Source organism: Xenopus laevis, chromosome 7S, assembly GCF_017654675.1.
Source record: "Xenopus laevis strain J_2021 chromosome 7S, Xenopus_laevis_v10.1, whole genome shotgun sequence".
Lineage (NCBI taxonomy): Eukaryota > Metazoa > Chordata > Amphibia > Anura > Pipidae > Xenopus > Xenopus laevis.
The window spans coordinates 43,989,600-44,007,978 of NC_054384.1; the positions used below are offsets into that span (position 1 = coordinate 43,989,600).

Sequence of the window (18,379 nt, forward strand, 5' to 3'; positions counted from 1 at the left end):
TGAATGTGATCCCTTAACAAGCCTTCAAATAATTTGCCCACCACAGATGTCAAGTTTACTGGCCTATAATTGCCAGGCTGAGATTGTAATCCCTTTTTAAATATTGGAACAACGTCAGCTTTTCTCCAATCCATAGGCACCATACCAGATGAAAGTGAATCTGAGAAAATCTGAAATAGGGGCTGGTCTAAAACTGAACTAAGCTCTCTTAGAACCCGGGGGTGTATGCCATCAGACCCTGGAGCCTTGTTTACATTAATTTTTATTAAAGCTTTTTGAATCATATCCTGAGTCAGCCACTGACTAGATTGAGCTGAGCCATTAGTGCAGCTATAAAGTGAGCCTGGGAACTCAGATTCCTCTATTGTATACACTGAAGAAAAGAACTGATTTAACACATTTGCCTTTTCTGTATCTGTTACAACCATACACATTCCTCTATTGTATACACTGAAGAAAAGAACTGATTTAACACATTTGCCTTTTCTGTATCTGTTACAACCATACTCTCAACCTGCATCTTTTTACTATTAATATATTTAAAAAACGTTTTAGGGTTAGTTTTCACCTCCATCACAATTAAATCTTCATTTCCTTTCTTTGCCTTCCGAATTGCTGATTTACAAAATTTATTACAATGTTTATATTCATTAAATGCAGCTTCTGTCCCAACAGATTAATAGTATTTAAATGCCTTTCTCTTATTCCCTATTAACTTCTTTACTTCTGTATTAAGTCACATAGGATGATTCTTAGAGCTTCTACATTTACTTCTTGAAGGACCAGTAACAAAAAAAAATGTTTAAAAATTCGTTAGTGCACAACGAAAAACACCAAGACAAGTGAAACTTTTAAAAAGCAAAGCCTTATTAATAAATAACTTACAGAAAATCCACTTCCTGTCCTCTTCAGAAACGGCGAAAAGGCGACCATCCACACTGCAGACCTGGGCTTCTAGGACAATTAGTCGCATTGAGGTTCCCTGCAGAGGGAAATACAAAACAGGCTGCCAAAGTCCCCAGACTGAGCTAAGTTGCCCGCTCGTTGCTGTGAGGAAAGGATACGTGCAGCTGCTGGGATGGGAGCTATACCCACCAAGACTTACCTGTATGTGTATAGAGCTCCGTCCCCTGCCTCTGCTCACACCGGCTCCTAAATTACTACCTCTAACGCTGAATCCCATTTGACACTGAGCACTAACTCCTAGGAGCCGAGCTTTAACCCCCTTCCCCTTGCCTGTAGCTCCCACTTACCTGCGCTCCTCATCCAGGGGTAGATTCTCAAGTTGGCCTCATTGTGCAGCTCGGAGTCCCTCTGTTCAGCCTTGGTGCAGTTCTGCTTAGTGGGGTCGCCGGCGCACATCAGGGAGGAGAGGTTCTACTCAAAGGGCGAGCAGTGCATATTGAACAAGGCAGCGTCGAGCCCATAGCTGGAGGGGTACATGGCAGGGCTCTGGGGGTGCAGGCTGCTCCCATTGTTGAATAAACCATGCGCAGACGACCCCGCTGGGAACGCTCTGCCCTGGCTGTTCCCGTAGCCGCTGCGCTGGGGACTGGAGGCAAAGGCGCATGAAGTTTACTCTGAAAAGACTCCGGATGGCAAAACAGAAGTTGCAGTCGGATATTTAGAGAATAAAGCATTGGCATAATACAATGAACTCATAATTCGTGCGCCGGCGACCCCACTAAGCAGAACTGCACCAAGGCTGAACAGAGGGACTCCGAGCTGCACAATGAGGCCAACTTGAGAATCTCTCCTGGATGAGGAGCGCAGGTAAGTGGGAGCTACAGGCAAGGGGAAGGGGGTTAAAGCTTGGCTCCTAGGAGTTAGTGCTCAGTGTCAAATGGGATTCAGCGTTAGAGTTAGAGGTAGTAATTTAGGAGCCGGTGTGAGCGGAGGCAGGGGACGGAGCTCTATACACATACAGGTAAACCTTGGTGGGTATAGCTCCCATCCCAGCAGCTCCACGTATCCTTTCCTCACAGCAACGAGCGGGCAACTTAGCTCAGTCTGCGGACTTTGGCAGCCTGTTTTGTATTTCTCTCTGCGGGGAACCTCAATGCGACTAATTGTCCTAGAAGCCCAGGTCTGCAGGGGGCAAAAGAAGCAGACAAGCAAATACACAGTGCTAGGATTGTTTGCAGTTCTCCCGTGCTCTGCCATTGAATGAAGCGAAGGGATGGATTTCACACACAGACAAGTATTTTACACTGCACTGTCTGCTTCTTAGAGCTCAGTCCCCTGCCTCCGCTCACACCGACTCCCAAATTACTACCCACTCTGTGCCCCGTGGCTGCTGCTGCTGTCTTTGCCGCATCTCTCTCTCTGAGAGTAGGGGAGGAGGGAAGACAGAGAGGAAGGTGAGGAGAGCGGAGGAGGGAAGCCGATGCACGGGGAAGGAGAGACACTGCTGCTGCTGGACGTCGCGAGGAGGATGCCTGTCAGTGAATAGCCAGGAAGGAGAAATCGATTGCTGCAGTGTAGATGGTCGCCTTTTCGCCGTTTCTGAAGAGGACAGGAAGTGGATTTTCTGTAAGTTATTTCTTAATAAAGGCTTTGCTTTTTAAAAGTTTCATTTGTCTTGGTGTTTATTTTTCATTGTGCACGAACAAATTTTTAAACATTTTTTTTTGATGTTACTGGTCCTTTAAGGGAATAAATTGAGGACAGTAATGATTTAATATAATTTTAAATGACAACCATTTCTTTTCTGTGGTTTTAGCTGAAAACTTAATGCCCTAATCAATACTCTGTAGGGCAACCCTCAAGGCACTAAAATTAGCTTTGGCAAAATTCATGGTTTTTGTTGCCCCAGTATATATTTGTTTTTTGCACCAGGCATTAAATGATATAACATTATGGCCACTATTACCCAGGGGTTCAATGACTTGCACATTTGCTATAAATTCTGGGTTATTTGAGATCACTAAATCCAGAATAGCATTTTTTCTGGTAGGCTCCTCAACAACCGGTGTCATAAAATCGTCATGCAACAAGATTATTCATTTGTTCCCATTAACTGATCTGGCAGTACTGTTGCTCCAGTCAATATCTGGGTAATTATAATCTCCCATTATCATTACTTTACCCAAACTAGCTGCCTTTTCTATTTGCATGAGGAGCTTCGCCTCCTCCTCCTCACTTACATTAGGGGGTCTATAGCATACGCCTACAATTAATTTGCTGGACTCTTTACAATTGGTGAATTGTAACCCATAAGACTTCTGCCCATAAGCTGTATGTGAGCAGGGAGAGACTTGGGCAGGATATGATGTCACACCAAGCTTATATGGCAGCTTCTATCCTAAACAAACAGAGACAGTGTCTAGAGCTGTTTACTCAGGTATGGTAAAGCATTCTGCAGAATAAATATAGCGTTCTAGCTTGCACTATTGTGGCTAATCTGTTGGCAATAAACCATCTTGGATCTTTACTTCTTTAATATGTGCCACTGGCTTCCAATCTATTATAGTTCTTTGTTGCACAGGAAACCGGCCATCATGAGTGCATGGGTCTCATATTTCTCCCTCACGGCAAATTCCACTTTGACACAGTTGCCACATAGAATCTTCCTATTAAGTGCCCGAACCGCTGCAGCTGCATCATGGGGATTTTCAACCTGCCAAAGGCAAATCCAGGGTTTTTTTTTTGCAATCCATACTCGACACAAAGGTCCATAACAGCCAAAAGCTCTCTCCAATTCAGCCCTGGTGCCATTCTTACCAAGGTTTCCAATATACACAGTACAATTTTGTGGATGTGATTAGGTTTGCTTGTCCTTTAGAAGCTGTGCCTGTGCAGAGTTGGGCCTTAATGAAGAATCAGAATCCAGGAATCCATTTACTGGTTTGCTGTTTACCGTCACCGGAATGGTCTGGTGATGGTATTTCTCTTGATCTGCCTGCTGTACTCCCATGACTATATATTCCCCAATGGGCTTGGTATGTGGCATGTCATTAGGGGTACATACCTGGGTGTGGTGCTTTAGCGTCTGTGTAGGCTGCCATGGTGCTTCTACCATTTCAGGATTAACCAAGACCACAGTCTGGGGTGGATGTGACACTGATCCCCTAGATGGTTGTGGGCATTCGGCCTGTAAATGAGAGCGGTTAGACGATTGAGAGGCAGCGAGTAGGTATGGGTTGCTAGTCTCCAGTCTTGGTGCACAGGTTACGTTAATGGATCCTGGCAGAGCCGATTGTCCTTGAGGCAAGCGCATACGACTTTCCAGAAATGTATCTGCCAGTCTAGCAGCTTCCTCTAGGGTGAGTGGTGATCGATCCCACACCTGCACTTCAGGGGCACATTGCTCTAGAAATTTCTCCATTACACAAAGTTGACAAAAGTTGACACCAGTTCTCACCCACTGGTCTAAAGGCCTGGTGCTAAGTCTCCTTGAAAGCCCAATACCATTGAGAAGTACCAGATGCCCTATGACAATTCAGAAATAGTAGCATGCCCGCAGGCACAGTCCCACCGAAGTACAGGAGACCTTGTCTCTTGCACACAAACTCTCCCCCAAGTCTCCCTGTTGCCCTATTCATGCCCCAGGGTCGCTCCTGCCATGAGGCAAGGTGAGATTCTTGCCTCAGGCGGCAGCGAGTGGCCAATAGCAAGGGGCGGACCCCCTTTTGACCCGTTCCTATACTGATTTTTTTAGTGCGGAGCAGGGGGGCAGCATCTGGGCTGGTGCCTCAGGGGGCAGCAGCCCCAGAATCGGCGCTGGCGAGCCCATCTCGCAGCAAGTACCTATTGTTTTCAGGTAGGTGTATTCAGACCTGCTGGAGCCTGTGGGGGGGGGAAGGTATTGCTTATCTGACCCCTATTGTCTTCACTGAGGTCTGTTTGATCAGGACCTTTAACTCTTGAAGAGCCGGTCATAACAAATTAGCTGGATTTCAGGACAGTTCCCCACAGATCCGTCACAGATGGTGGGTTATGGGATGAGTGAGCAGAGACAACTTGTGATCTAAATCACAGAAAGATCCCTTTTCTGTACCCTTCCCCATCTTACTTCTGGGATGCTATTTATATATCCAATTATGTTACTGGCCTGCTGCCAACTGGTGAGATGTTCCATCAGGTTTATTTTTTTAGCATTACACAATTCTATTCATATGTTAGCCCTGTCCCAACCTTTTTGGAGCGTGTTGCCGACATCAATTCAATATATTTTTCAGAGAACAATAATATTTCTTAGTTTCAACATCTGATATATTATTCAATGACATATAGGGTATAAATGGTTTACAAATCATTGCATTCTGTTTTTATTTTTACATTGTCCCAACTTTTTTGGAAACAGGCTTGTATAAACATAGCGCTGTTTACATTTAAAAAATGCTGATCCCATAAACTAAATGCACTTCTGTTATAGATGTTTCATGGGAAGAGCATTGTTAAATAAAAAGAACAGCACTGAGCTTTTATGTTTTATATGTCAGTGGTGTTATATGCTATATGCGTCAGTGATGTCATAAATGATGGTAAGCAATTGACAGATGGTTTTTAGAATTCCATCTATATATTTACTGGAGGGTTCTGTCAGGCTTCCGATCCCCGAGACTATGGGGCACCAAGGGGGGCATTGTGAATTTTTATGGATTTTGGGGATGGTGTAGAACGTGGGAATTACTGGAGATTTGACAGTCCCTATACACCAGTATCCCACATACGGTGGGCCTAACAGCTGTCAAAGATATCCTCACACAACGTGGTGAGTAATTCCATGATCACAATGACTTCATAGTGGAATTGCTAGAGTTTGTGCTTACACACAGTTACTTTACATTTAATGGGAAATACTATCATCAACAGTGGGGGACAGCAATGGGTAGTACCTGCGCACCATCATATGCTAGGATCTATCGAGGATGGTGGGAGAGAAAATTAGTTTGACAATTTAGCTGAATTCACCCAACATATACCTCTCTGGGTTCGCTATATAGACGATATAGTGTTAATATGGACCAGCACAAGTGAAAAAGTTCTCGGAATTTGTCAAAATACTCAATATCAATAACATCAATTTAAAAGTCACTTCCCAAATAGACACTGAACTTTTTAGATATCCGTATATACCGAGACCCAGATAGCAATAAACTTATCCACTTCAGTCTATCACAAAGAGACGCAAACAGTCTGTTATATGCACAGAGCCAACATTCTAGAAATACGATCCTAGGAATACAGTAGGCCAATACCTGAGAATTAAAAGACTGTGTAGTTCAACAGAAGAATTTAAAGGAGAAGGAAAGGATTTAAATGAAAATCCCTTTAATATTATTTTTTTTTTATTTATATATTTTTATTTTCAATTGAAAAGTTGACATCATTGACGTGTGCAAACCGGGAACACCCCGGGGCACAGTTATCATTGGCATAGATAGTACTGATGCATACATAAGGTAAACAAGAAAACATATCCATCAAATTGTCAACCAAAAGGGGAAAGGAATAAAAATAAAAGGAAAAAAGGGGAACATGAATGCAAGTTAGTTACATAATAGAAGAAGAGCTGTTGGTTAGGTTTGTATGGCTCAACCTCACACCCAGTAACAGAGAGGTCTAAGTTAACAAGCCTTGAGAAATTTGTCGGTAGGAGAGCCAGAGGGACGAGGTTTTGTTAAAGGCCTTGGATTGGCCGGATTCGATGCTTGTAAGTCTTTCCATTAACAGTAGATTGTCCAGTCTCTTTTTCACCTCACGTATATCCAGGGTTTTGGTTTTCCAGGCTTTTGCTATTGTTTGCTTGGCTGCAGAAAAGATATATGTGATCATTCGCCTGGAGTATTTATTGCCACCAGGGACATGTTTGTTTAGTAGGGCTTCAGCCGGGTTTTTAGGGAGAGTGAGTCCCGTGACACTGGTAATAAGAGTATAGACCCTAATCCAGAAACAGGTTGCCACAGGGCAGTTCCACCATGTGTGAAGGAAAGAGCCGGACTGGTTACAAGCTCTGAAGCATAGCTTGGAGGAAGTAGGATACCATCTTGCAACCTTCTCTGGGACCAGGTACCATTGGTGCAGCACCTTTTGGGAGGTCTCCTGTATTAGAACGTTGACAGAGCACTTAATGGTGTTTTTAAAGATGTCTGACCAAGTATATTCATCCAGACATTGCCTTAGATCCTTCTCCCAATATTGGATGAACTTCAATGTTTTTATAGGGGTGATATGGATCAGATTATCATATATGTAGGATAATGCTCCTTTGGTGGAGACGAGATGCAGGCAAAGTCTTTCGAAAGCTGTCGGAGGGGGGGAAGTATTACCCTCTTGTTGAGATTTTATAAAGTGCTCGAGCTGTTGGTATCGTAACCATTCCCTCTGGGGAGCCTTGTATGTTTCCTGAAGTTGGGAAAACGATAGTATTTTGTTAGACCGTGTGAGGGAGTAGATAGTCGACAGGTGAGACCGTTTCCACCAGGCAAAGGCCTTAGATGACTTACCAGGGGTGAAGTCAACATTGTTAAGGAAAGAGGTAGCCGGTTTATGCGGAGAGTATAGGCCATAGGTGTCTTTCGTGCGGGCCCACACTTTCAGAGAATGCGCCACTATAGGGTTATTCGGGACTTTATTAGTATAATTTGTAATCCACAGTATATTCCGTAAATTAACGTCCTGGAGAGAGTGTTGTTCGATGTGAACCCACAACTGGGCATCGTATGGCAGATGCCAGGAGACTATTTGAGACAATTGAGCAGCAAAAAAGTAACATTTCAAATTTGGGATCCCAAGGCCCCCTTTGTAATGATTTCGGCAAGCTGTAGAGAAATTCAATCTGGCCCTCCTACCGTTCCAAGCAAACTTATTAAAAGCCTTCTGTAGAGTGTCAATCAAACCTCTTAGAGGGTAGGTTGGCAGAGTGCGGAAAACATACAACAAAAGTGGAAGAGCAGACATTTTCAAGGCTGTAACCCTCCCTAACCAGGACAAGTTAAGTTTACCCCAGGATGTTATCATGGCTAATACTTTATGACCAATTTTAGTATAATTGTCTGAGGCCAGAGTAGAATAATGGGAAGATATCAGTGTCCCTAAATATTTGATGGTTTTTGACCTCCATTGGAATTCAAAGTTTATTTCCAGGAGCTTCCTGTGATGTTCTGGAAGGCAGATGTTCAGTGCCTCCGACTTAGAGGAGTTCACCACTAGGCCAGACAGTTTAGCATATGTGGAAAGCGTATCATACAGAAAAGGTAGGGAAGTCATGGGCTTGGTCAGGGTCAAAATAATATCATCGGCGTATAGGGCACATTTATATTCTGTCTCCACCACTGACACCCCGAAATTTTGTTATTAGCTCTAATGGCTTGTGCCAGCGGCTCGATCGCTAAGGCGAACAGCAGGGGAGACAAGGGACATCCCTGTCTGGTGCCTCTCAGTATAGGGAACTCTGTGGAACTGAAACCCATGTAGTTGACTCGTGCTCTAGGACGGCAGTAAAGTGCCGAGATGACTTGTGAAAAGGACGGAGGGAAATTAAAAGTTTTGAGGACTTCAAAAAGGAAAGGCCACAATATAGTATCGAACGCTTTCTCCAGATCTAAGGAGAGAAGCATAGATGGTATATTTTTCGATTTGGCTATATGAACTAAATTAAGGATCCTACGGATGTTATCCGTAACCTGTCTCCTAGGAATAAATCCGGATTGATCTTTGTGAATGAGGCTCTTAATGACGGTGTTCAATCTAGTGGACATAATTTTAGCTAGTAATTTAATGTCAATATTAAGGACAGAGATCGGACGGAAATTTGGTATCCCTATCAGGTTTGGGTATAACAGCTATCTGCGCTAACAAATCCTCTTGGCAGAACCCACTCTTGCCCTGCATAATGTCATTAAACATTGTAGTGAGCCAAGGGATCAGTTTCAAGGCAAAGGTTTTGAAGTATTTTCCGGAGAACCCGTCGGGGCCAGGGGATTTCCTTGTCTTAATTTGCATTATTGCTGTCTGCATTTCCTCTGATGTAATTGATGCAGACATAACTGTAATCTGTTGTGGGGTTAGAGAAGGTAACTTCAAATTTTGGAGGAAATTTGTCAAAGTAGATGGGTCAGGATCAGGACGGTTGCTATAAAGAGTCTGGTAAAAAGAAGCAAACTCTGCAGCAATACGTTCAGGGTTAGCCGTCAACGAGCCATCTTTAGTTTTGAGTTGGGTAAAGGCAGATCTAAAAGATTAGCAAGTCTTTTAGCTAACATAGTGTCTGCTTTATTGGCCCTATGAAAGAACTTCTGTTTGGTCCATTGTAATTTAGTAATTTCTGACTCAGTCAGGTGTAAGTTAATTTCCGTCCTCAATTTGTCTATTTCTTTCCTGAGCCTGGAATTATGGGGGTCATGAATATATTGAGTTTCCAATCCTTGCAATGTTACCATAAGTTTTTGTAAATTCGCAGTTTTGGCTTTCCTGACCCGTGACCGGAGCTGTATTAGAATACCCCGCAAATAAGCCTTATGGGCTGTCCATAATATTGGGCTGCTAACTTCTGGGGAGTTATTGATTGAAAAGTATGAGTCTATCTCTGACTCTATATGGTCTCTGTGTTGGGGAGAGGATAATAATGTGTCATCCATGCGCCATCTATTACCGGACGGTTTATCCGTAATATTGGCAAGTTCCAGGGTAACAATGGAGTGGAGTGGTCTGACCAAGAGCAAGAGCGTATGGCAGAGCGAAGGATAGAAGGGGTCAGCTGCCTGCTTAGTAAAATCATATCAATCCTTGAGTGCGAATTGTGGGGAGGGGAAAAAAATGAAAAATCCTTCTTAAAGGGGTAATGTTCCCTCCATGCGTCCACGAAGCCATATTGGCCTATCAGGGAAGCAAAATAGTGGGGCCTCTCTTAGGGGAAGAGGAGGGAACGCTAGATTGTCTGTCCACGTTAGGATTGACCACCTCATTGAAATCCCCTGCGAGAATAATGGGACCTCTACCCTCCTCCTCCAGGATCGAAAAAAAATCTGTATAGTAATTGCGCCGAGAATCGTTTGGGCCATACACCGTTGCCAGGGTAACCAGGTTATCCTGGATTTGGCCGACCAATATTAAATATCTGCCTTCAGGGTCAGATTTGGAGTACGTAAGGTGAAAGTTCAGATTTATGTATGAAAATGGCAACGCCCCTGTGTTTCTTATCAGTGCTAGCCGTGTAGGAACGATTATAGGTATGGTGGAAATATTTGGGAGTAGATGTGCTGGAGAAATGAGTTTCCTGGAGGAAGATGATGTCGGCTCCCATTTTACAATACTGCCTAAACGCCATTGATCTTTTCATGGGGGAATTGAGGCCCTTAACATTGTGAGTTATACAGTGCAGCCCCATGGTGGGGTAATGAGTGAGCTAAAGACATTGTGCCATACGACCAGGGCCGCCATCAGGGGGTCACTGGGGGGACAGTCCTCCCGGGCCCGGTGGATTTCCCTGCTTCCAGGGGGCCTGGCCGCGACCTGACTCTGCCCTGCATTTTTCCCCACAGAGCTGCGTCCCGTGCGTACGCGTGTTGTCAGTACGCACGGGCGCAACTCTATTTAAGCCGCCTGCAGTCAGAAGATTGAGGACGTCGCTGGAGGAGGACGTGCTTCCTGGAGACAGCGAACGGACGGTGAAGACGACGAAGAAGACCCTCCTGGAGGAAGAAGAAGACGCCAGCACAAGCAGGTAAGTCCCCTGAGCCACCAATGTAGCCCCCGAGCCACCAATGTAGCCCCTGAGCCCCATACTGCAGGGCCCCTGGGCCCCATACTGCAGGGCCCCTGGGCCCCATACTGCAGGGCCCCTGGGCCCCATACTGCAGGGCTCCTGAGCCCCATACTGCAGGGCCCCAGAGCCCCATACTGCAGGGCCACCATACGGTTTGTGAATATGACCTTTGTGGTGAGGGGGCGTGGTTAAGGTGAGGGCGTGGTTAGGGGCGTGGTTAGGGGAGGTGTCGCGAGGGGGGGCCCCGAAAATTTTGTTGTGTGGGGCCCCGTGATTTCTGATGGCGGCCCTGCATACGACTAACCAAAAAGCATTCAGTATACATATCCTGCATTCAAAAAACATAATATTACACAACAAAACTGGAAAAACAAAAAAAGCAACTTGAAAAAACTGACCCCATAATAGGGGAAACGTTTGTAGAAAACGTCCGAAGGTCTCAGGGTATGACCTTAGTAAGGGGGGGAAAACTCCCCAGGGGACTCATCTGTAATAACAAGGACAGAAATAAGGTGCCCAAACCCGTCACTTTGTTTTACCCTTCTGGTTTCTGTGCCACAGAGGGGAGAGAGCCCTCTCATTCGAGCTGCCAGAAGGTGTTGGGGTAGATGGAGCGGAGGCCGAAGGTGAGTGAAGCTTCAAAAATCCCTTTAATATAATTACCATACTTCTGCCTCCCAAACCACTATAGCATTTCTTCTGGATGAGCATTATTTATCCAGCTTTTTGTCTTGAAAGTGAGCCCTCTCAAATAGATTGCAGTTGCCATTTTCAAGCTGCTGACATCACTACCGCCTGTGTCTCCTACACTGTAAACTGCAGCTTTAGGGAGAGGGGCTGTGTAGCAATGTCTTGAAAAAATAGAGGAGAGTTCCGATTGGACAATGGGATTAAGTGGGTGGGGCTAACGAGGGCAAGACTTTCAGCACGTACAGGCTGAATATGCTAATGAAGAAAGAAAAAAAACGGCAGCAGCTCAGCAGTGAGGTGCGCATGTGTGTTGCCCAGGGAAATCTCTAATGGAGGAGAAAGGAAGCAGCTCTGGATTGAAACAGGTACCTAATAGCAGGACCTGTCTTTGCCATTACAAAGGCAAACTAAGCAACAGGACATTGAGGTGGGGGAATATGTTAGAGACTATATTAAGGCTGAGATTTTTAGGTAATGTTGTTTAGAGACTTTCCTTCTCCTTTAAGGTTGAGGCGAAGAAATCATACTGGCGGTTTAAGGAAAGGGGCTTATAACAGAGCCCTTGGGGTAGACAGGACCCGTCTCCTCACTACAAAGAAAAATGCTGTTCACCAATCAGATACCAAAACGATCAGACTTATTGGTGATTATAGCAAGGAACACAAGGAAATTCTTGAGATACTCAACCAACATTGGCATATCTTACAACAAGATGCCAAACTATCCAAAGTGTTAGGCAATAAACCCTTAGTGACTTTCAGACAGAGTAAGAACTTGCGGGACCAACTTACGCAAAGCCACTTTGTGAATCAAACTAAATGTACGTGGCTTACCAACAAACTAAAAGGCTGTTACAAATGTGGCAGCTGTGTGGCCTGTCCATTTATACTTAAAACCACCACAATAATCAAGAAGACGGACAATGTACAGTTTAACATAAAAGACTTAATTAACTGTAAAACACAAGGGGTCATTTATGTTATGCGTTGTGACTGTGGCATTGAATATGTGGGGAAAACCATCAGAGAATGGGATGTTAAGCATAAGAGTTGCTAAACACATTAATACAATGCATGAAGGAAACACTGCAGCGATGCATTTTTTGGAATTGACAGCATTCGTAATACCACACGGGTGGGAGATTTAAACAGAAAACGCCTTCAAAAAGAAACTGAGTGGATCAATACAATGAATAGTAAGGCACCACATGGGTTAAAAGGTTTTACATTTACCCCATTTCTCTAAGTGCCAGTTTCCAACACTAGTTCCTTAAATTACAAACGTTTCTTGATAGTGAGAATACATTGATAATTTAACAAGCCAAGGGATACATATTGTGATTACATGCATGATTTCTCACATTTGTATCCCTTGCTTACTTTACCGACTGAATACTGTAATACTTTATACCTTATTAGCCGTCTGTCTTAACTACTCCAACAGTACACAAACTAATAGCAATACATATACTTTTGAGATTCGGGTTACTAATAAGTTTGAACTGGTGCCTTCAGATTATGTACTTGTCCCTCTGCGCTAGAACTCTCAAATTGGAAACCGCACAGCCGTATTAACGCCTATGTGCAAGTACGCAGGCGCATTAACGCCTATGAGCAAGTACTGGAAAAACAGAACTTCGCACAGGCGCAATTACGCCAAAAGGCAAAGTTGGGCAAACAACTAAATCTTCCAGAAATGACACACAACAACTGAGCGACCATGAGGGACGCCAATGCTATTTTTAGTGAATGTTTTTTAAGGCTACAGTCCTGCACTGCTCACACGTGTTGGCAGCAGTGAGTGTTTTGTGTGTACTTAGTGTGGTGAGCTGTTTATGCGAGGCCCAGTGTTTGTTTTTATTGTTTTTATTAAAAGTTACGGTAAGTTTTAACTTGCTACCATTCTTAATTATATTATACCATTTGATAGTTGGAGCCTGAACTGATTTGCTAGTGAGTGGGGGGGGAAGGGTTCTAACAACTCTGGAACCACGACTCCTCGCTCATAATGTTCTTTTCGCATAGAGGAGGGGCAGACAATATTTGATCGACAGCTGGGATTTTTAAATGAGCTTACAACAGCTATGAATGCTTTAATAAAAAATAGAAATTGGATTTCATGTTTAATTTAAAAAGGACTTTTAATATATAGCTTTTTGTGTATGGGTGACGGGTACACTTTAAAGGAGAAACAAACCCCTTAATGAAAAAGCCCCTATCCCCCACCTCACATAGACCCCCCTCACTCCTAGACTAGCTGCTACCCTGGGCAAATTTTTACATACCCCTCGGTGCAGATTCAGGGATCAAAGTTCCCGGCAGCCATCTTCCTGGTCTTCAGTAATCTGAGAATGAGACCAGCGGAGCAGGGCATGCACAGCTGGAGCAATTTCCCGGTTTGCGACAACTGGGCATGCACTGAAATGGATAGAAATTGCAAAATCGCCAGAAGAAAACTCGAAGACCCGGAAGATTGCTGCCGTGAACTCCGATTTCTGAAGGGGGGTCTATGTGGGGTAGGGTTTTTTTTAATATGGGGTTTGTTTCTCCTAAGTTTTGGGGTATAGTTTTCCTTTAATGATAACCTACCTATGGCTGTACTACACTATACAGGTTTGGGATCTTTTATGCAGAATGCTCGGGACGTCCGGATAAGGGTTTATTTTAGTAATTTGGAACTTAATATCTTAATTCTGCTACAAATTATTTAAAAATTAAATACCGTATATACACCAAGTATAAGCCGAGTTTCTCAGCCCCCAAAATATGCTGAAAAACTCTACCTCGGCTTATATACTCAGGTCAAACACAAAAACGGTCGTCGGCGCCCAAGAATAGTCGCCGGCGCCCAAGAATGGTCGCCGGCGCCCAAGAATGGTCGCCGGCATCCAAAAATGAGACGCCGGCATCCAAAAATGAGACGCCGGCACCTCCAATGGGAGCAGAAACCCTCAATTTTTTGATTGAAACTTACCAGAATCTGCTGCATTTCTCACCCTCGGTTTATATTCGAATCAATAAGCTTTCCCAGTTTTTGGAGGTAAAATTAGGTACCTCGGCTTATACTCGGGACGGTTTATACTCGGAGTATATACGGTAAACCTAATCGAATGGTTTTCCCACCAACAAGGATTTATTATCTTAGTTGGGATAAAGTACAAAGTACTGTTTTGTTATTACAGAGAAAAAGGAAATAGGTGTTACATTTTTTAAATATTTAAAGGGATACTGTCATCGGAAAACATGTTTTTTTCAAAATGCATCAGTTAATAGTGCTACTCCAGCAGAATTCTGCACTGAAATCCATTTCTCAAAAGAGCAAACAGATTTTTTTATATTCAATTTTGAAATCTGTTATGGGGCTAGACATTTTGTCAATTTCCCAGCTGCCCCTGGTCATGTGACTTGTGCTCTGATAAAATTCAATCACTCTTTACTGCTGTACTGCAAGTTGGAGTGATATCACCCCCTCCCTTTTCTGCTGGAGCAGCACTATTAACCGATTCATTTTTTTAAAAAAAAAAATTTCCTATGACAGTATCCCTTTAATAAAAATGGCATCTATGGGAGACTACTTTGCTGTAAGAGCTGTCTGGATAACAGGTTTCTGGATAATGGATCCTGTATCTTTACTATTAAAAGTGATCTTCTAATTGCAATTTCATTTGATCTTAACAATAAATACATGGCATGAAAAAAAGATCAAAAACATAAATTTGCCTCTTAAAAGTAAAATGAATAGGGCAATATTTGTAACCATGTATAAATAAAAATACCTGCAAAGATTGTTCGGTTCTGGCAGACTTGTGCTGAATCTAATTTCTCCAGACATCTCTTCATAAGCATATATGTGTTTATGATCTTTCTTCTTAATCTTCTCATGCCTAGAAGAAATTAAATCAAAAAATTTTTATAGATACTGAACATGTCAGACATCATGCAGTAAAATATATAAGATCTTTGATTCAAGGTACATTGTGCAAGATCAGAAGTGAATTGAGAATAAAAACAGATTTTTTTTTAAAAAACACACAGACACATTTCAGTAATAGCAAAAAAAACAAAACAAAAAACGGTACATTTGGAGTTTTGGTAATCTTGCCCCTTGGGTGGGGCAACGTTATCAATAAACTTCATAGTGACAGCTAACTGTGATGTCAAGAAACATAATCTACATATCCCAAACAAAGGTAATGCAATGAACATCAAATCCACATACTTCATATGTGTGTGATTAAGTTCAAAACAGACAAATAGAAGGCTAAAAGTTTCAATATGCAAGTAAGATTACCCCCAGAAGTTCAGACATAGCTGAGAAATACATATTCTGACAAATTCAAAATGAATAATGTCTTCAAATGTTAGTAATCATAGAAAATTAATAGTGTACCACTGGTCTTAGCACAAAAAAGAAAACCAATAATAAAGGGGAAAAGTATGTGCACATGATAGCTTTGATTTCCAGGACTGGCTGAAAAAAACAACTATCCATTTATAGTAATCACAGTTATAGAAAGGTTTGATAGAAAACTGAAATTCTGATTTGGCCTAGGGTTCTGCTTTTTTTTTAGATGACCAGAATGACTTGGACTAGGAGACATGAAGGCGCCTGGACTTTGGGACAGAAGTATGGAATAAGATCCTGGTAAACTGTGCCTTTGTTTTATGGCAGCAGTGTACTCTTGCCTCTAGTCTTGCGATTAAAGATATCCACTGTGATCGAAGGTAAGCAAAGTAAGGGACTTTTTAGATGTAAAATATGTATGAGAAAACATTCATTTTAGAAAAGTATTGTAGTTTGATCGTTTGGAGTAGAAGAACAATTCTACCAATATTGGATATATCAGAATGTGTACTTTCCAAAAACATATGGCTCACTTGGGTAAACCTACTGTTATTGCAATTTTTGGCCATGCAGTTTGAGGTATACGAATTCCTGGTGACATACTTAATTTCTATAAGCGTAAAGAGATTTGGTATTGGCACTTCAAGGCTTAAAGTACATTACAAAGAGTTACTTTAAAAAAATGGAAATCAGAATGCAAGGCTATAATATAAGCATTCTCCATTGCAGATTAAAAAATATTCTAGAAACCAGATTCCAATAAATTTGAAACACTGTAAAATATAAAAACAGAATGTAATGATTTGCAAATACAGGTATAGGATCCCTTATCCGGAAACCCAATATCCAGAAAGCTCCGAATTAAGGAATGGCTGTCTCCCATAGACTCCATTTTATCCAAATAATCCAAATTTTTAAAAAAGATTTCCTTTTTCTCTGTAATAATAAAACAGTAACTTGTACTTGATCCCAACTAAGATATAATTAATCCTTATTGGAAGCAGAACCAGACTATTGGGTTTATTTAATGTTTAAATTAATTTCTAGTAGACTTAATGCATGAAAGAAAGATCTGTTATCCGGAAAACCCCAGGTCCCGAGCATTCTGGATAACAGGTCCCATACCTGTAATATAAATATTATATTTCATTACAAATAATACAAAGACAACACATCAAATGTTAAAGAGGAGAATTTGAATTTCATGCCAGCGACACGTTTCAGAAAAACTGTGACAGGGGCGTGTTAACTGCTGTGTTGCATCACCTCTTTTTTTAACAACACTCTGTAGACATTTGGGAACCAAGATCAATTGCTGTAGGTTTGAAAATGTACTGTTGCCTGATATAGGATTTCCACCTGCATTTGTAGATGCAACAAACTCTGTGTTTAGTCAATGTATTCTGGAAGTACTGCTGAGCCTATGCAATCATTTCCACTACAGAACTGTGTCTGTTTTGAAATCACCACGAGTACCGCATGAGGGCCAAAAGATCACTGCCATCCAAAGTCGGCTTTCAACATTGTTCCCAGTGTACAGAGATTTCTCTGGGATCTATAAAATGTTTTAATGTTATTATGTACCGTAGACAATGAAACCCCAAAATCCTTTGCAATTTTACATTGAGGAATGTTATTGGGAATGGGGAATTTATTTTTGTGGTAAGGTGATACGGTTTATTGGCTAACTGATTTATATAAAAAAAAGCATGTTCAAGAAAAATGTACATCTCTTCATCTTAAATTGTTGCGATATATAGCCCTCCCCATCTTCATTTTCGGAGAGACCCCTTTGGGATGCTCTTTTTAGCATTATACAATTTTTCCAGTCATTTATTGCTCCTGTGCCAATTTTTTTTTTTAAAAAAGTGCGGATAGTATTAATTTCAAAATAAGCATACATTTTTCAAAACCAATTTTTCATTTTCAAGATGTATGTTGTCTTATTTGCAATTAAATATAGGGTTTAAATGAGATTTAAAACATTCTTTTTTCTTTAATTTGCATTTTGCAGTGTCCCAACTTTTTTTGGAAACTATAATTAAAAAAAAACTTTTCTGGAGCAAAATCACTTGCAGGAAATTTTGAGTGAGCCTGGACTTTGAAAGTGGAGAAAGGTAATGTTAAGTTTCTTACCAGGTGAACGGCTGCATGTTGTGTAGAAATGGTCTGAAGCCTGCTATGCACTCAAAAGCCATGGTGCCAAAACTCCAATAGTCAACAGTAACACTGTAAGGTTTGTTCTCAAAGAGTTCAGGAGCCTTGGGTTTATTAATAAAGCACAAAATTAAAACACAAGTAAATAGGCATTTGCACCTACTTTCAACATTCATAAGTAGCAAATAATAGTTTAGAATTGCTATTTACTAAAACAAAGCAAGACTAGACATCTTGGTAGATAAATCTTACAGAATAAAAATAACTAAGGTAAATGTGATATTCCATTCTAATTTATTCATTTACCAGTAAGATGGGTTTTCAATAATTGTTTTTAGAGAGTATAAAGAGTAAATTTTAATATTTGTTTTAAAATATTCATTAGGCAGTTTAAACATATGGAACTCCCTCTATGCATTCTGTACTGAAATTTACCGGAATACAGAACAGTTTGATCACCAGTGCAATTGTTCAAGT

The 18,379-nt window shown here is 41.8% G+C and overlaps 1 protein-coding gene across 1 annotated transcript in view; it reads right to left on the minus strand.

The window, feature by feature from the left end:
* chuk.S (component of inhibitor of nuclear factor kappa B kinase complex S homeolog) overlaps positions 1 to 18,379 on the minus strand; it is a 132,475-nt gene that overhangs the window by 64,471 nt on the left and 49,625 nt on the right. The window contains 2 exon segments of the mRNA NM_001092658.1: positions 15,177 to 15,284; positions 17,882 to 18,006. Coding sequence (NP_001086127.1) covers positions 15,177 to 15,284; positions 17,882 to 18,006 — 233 coding nt within the window.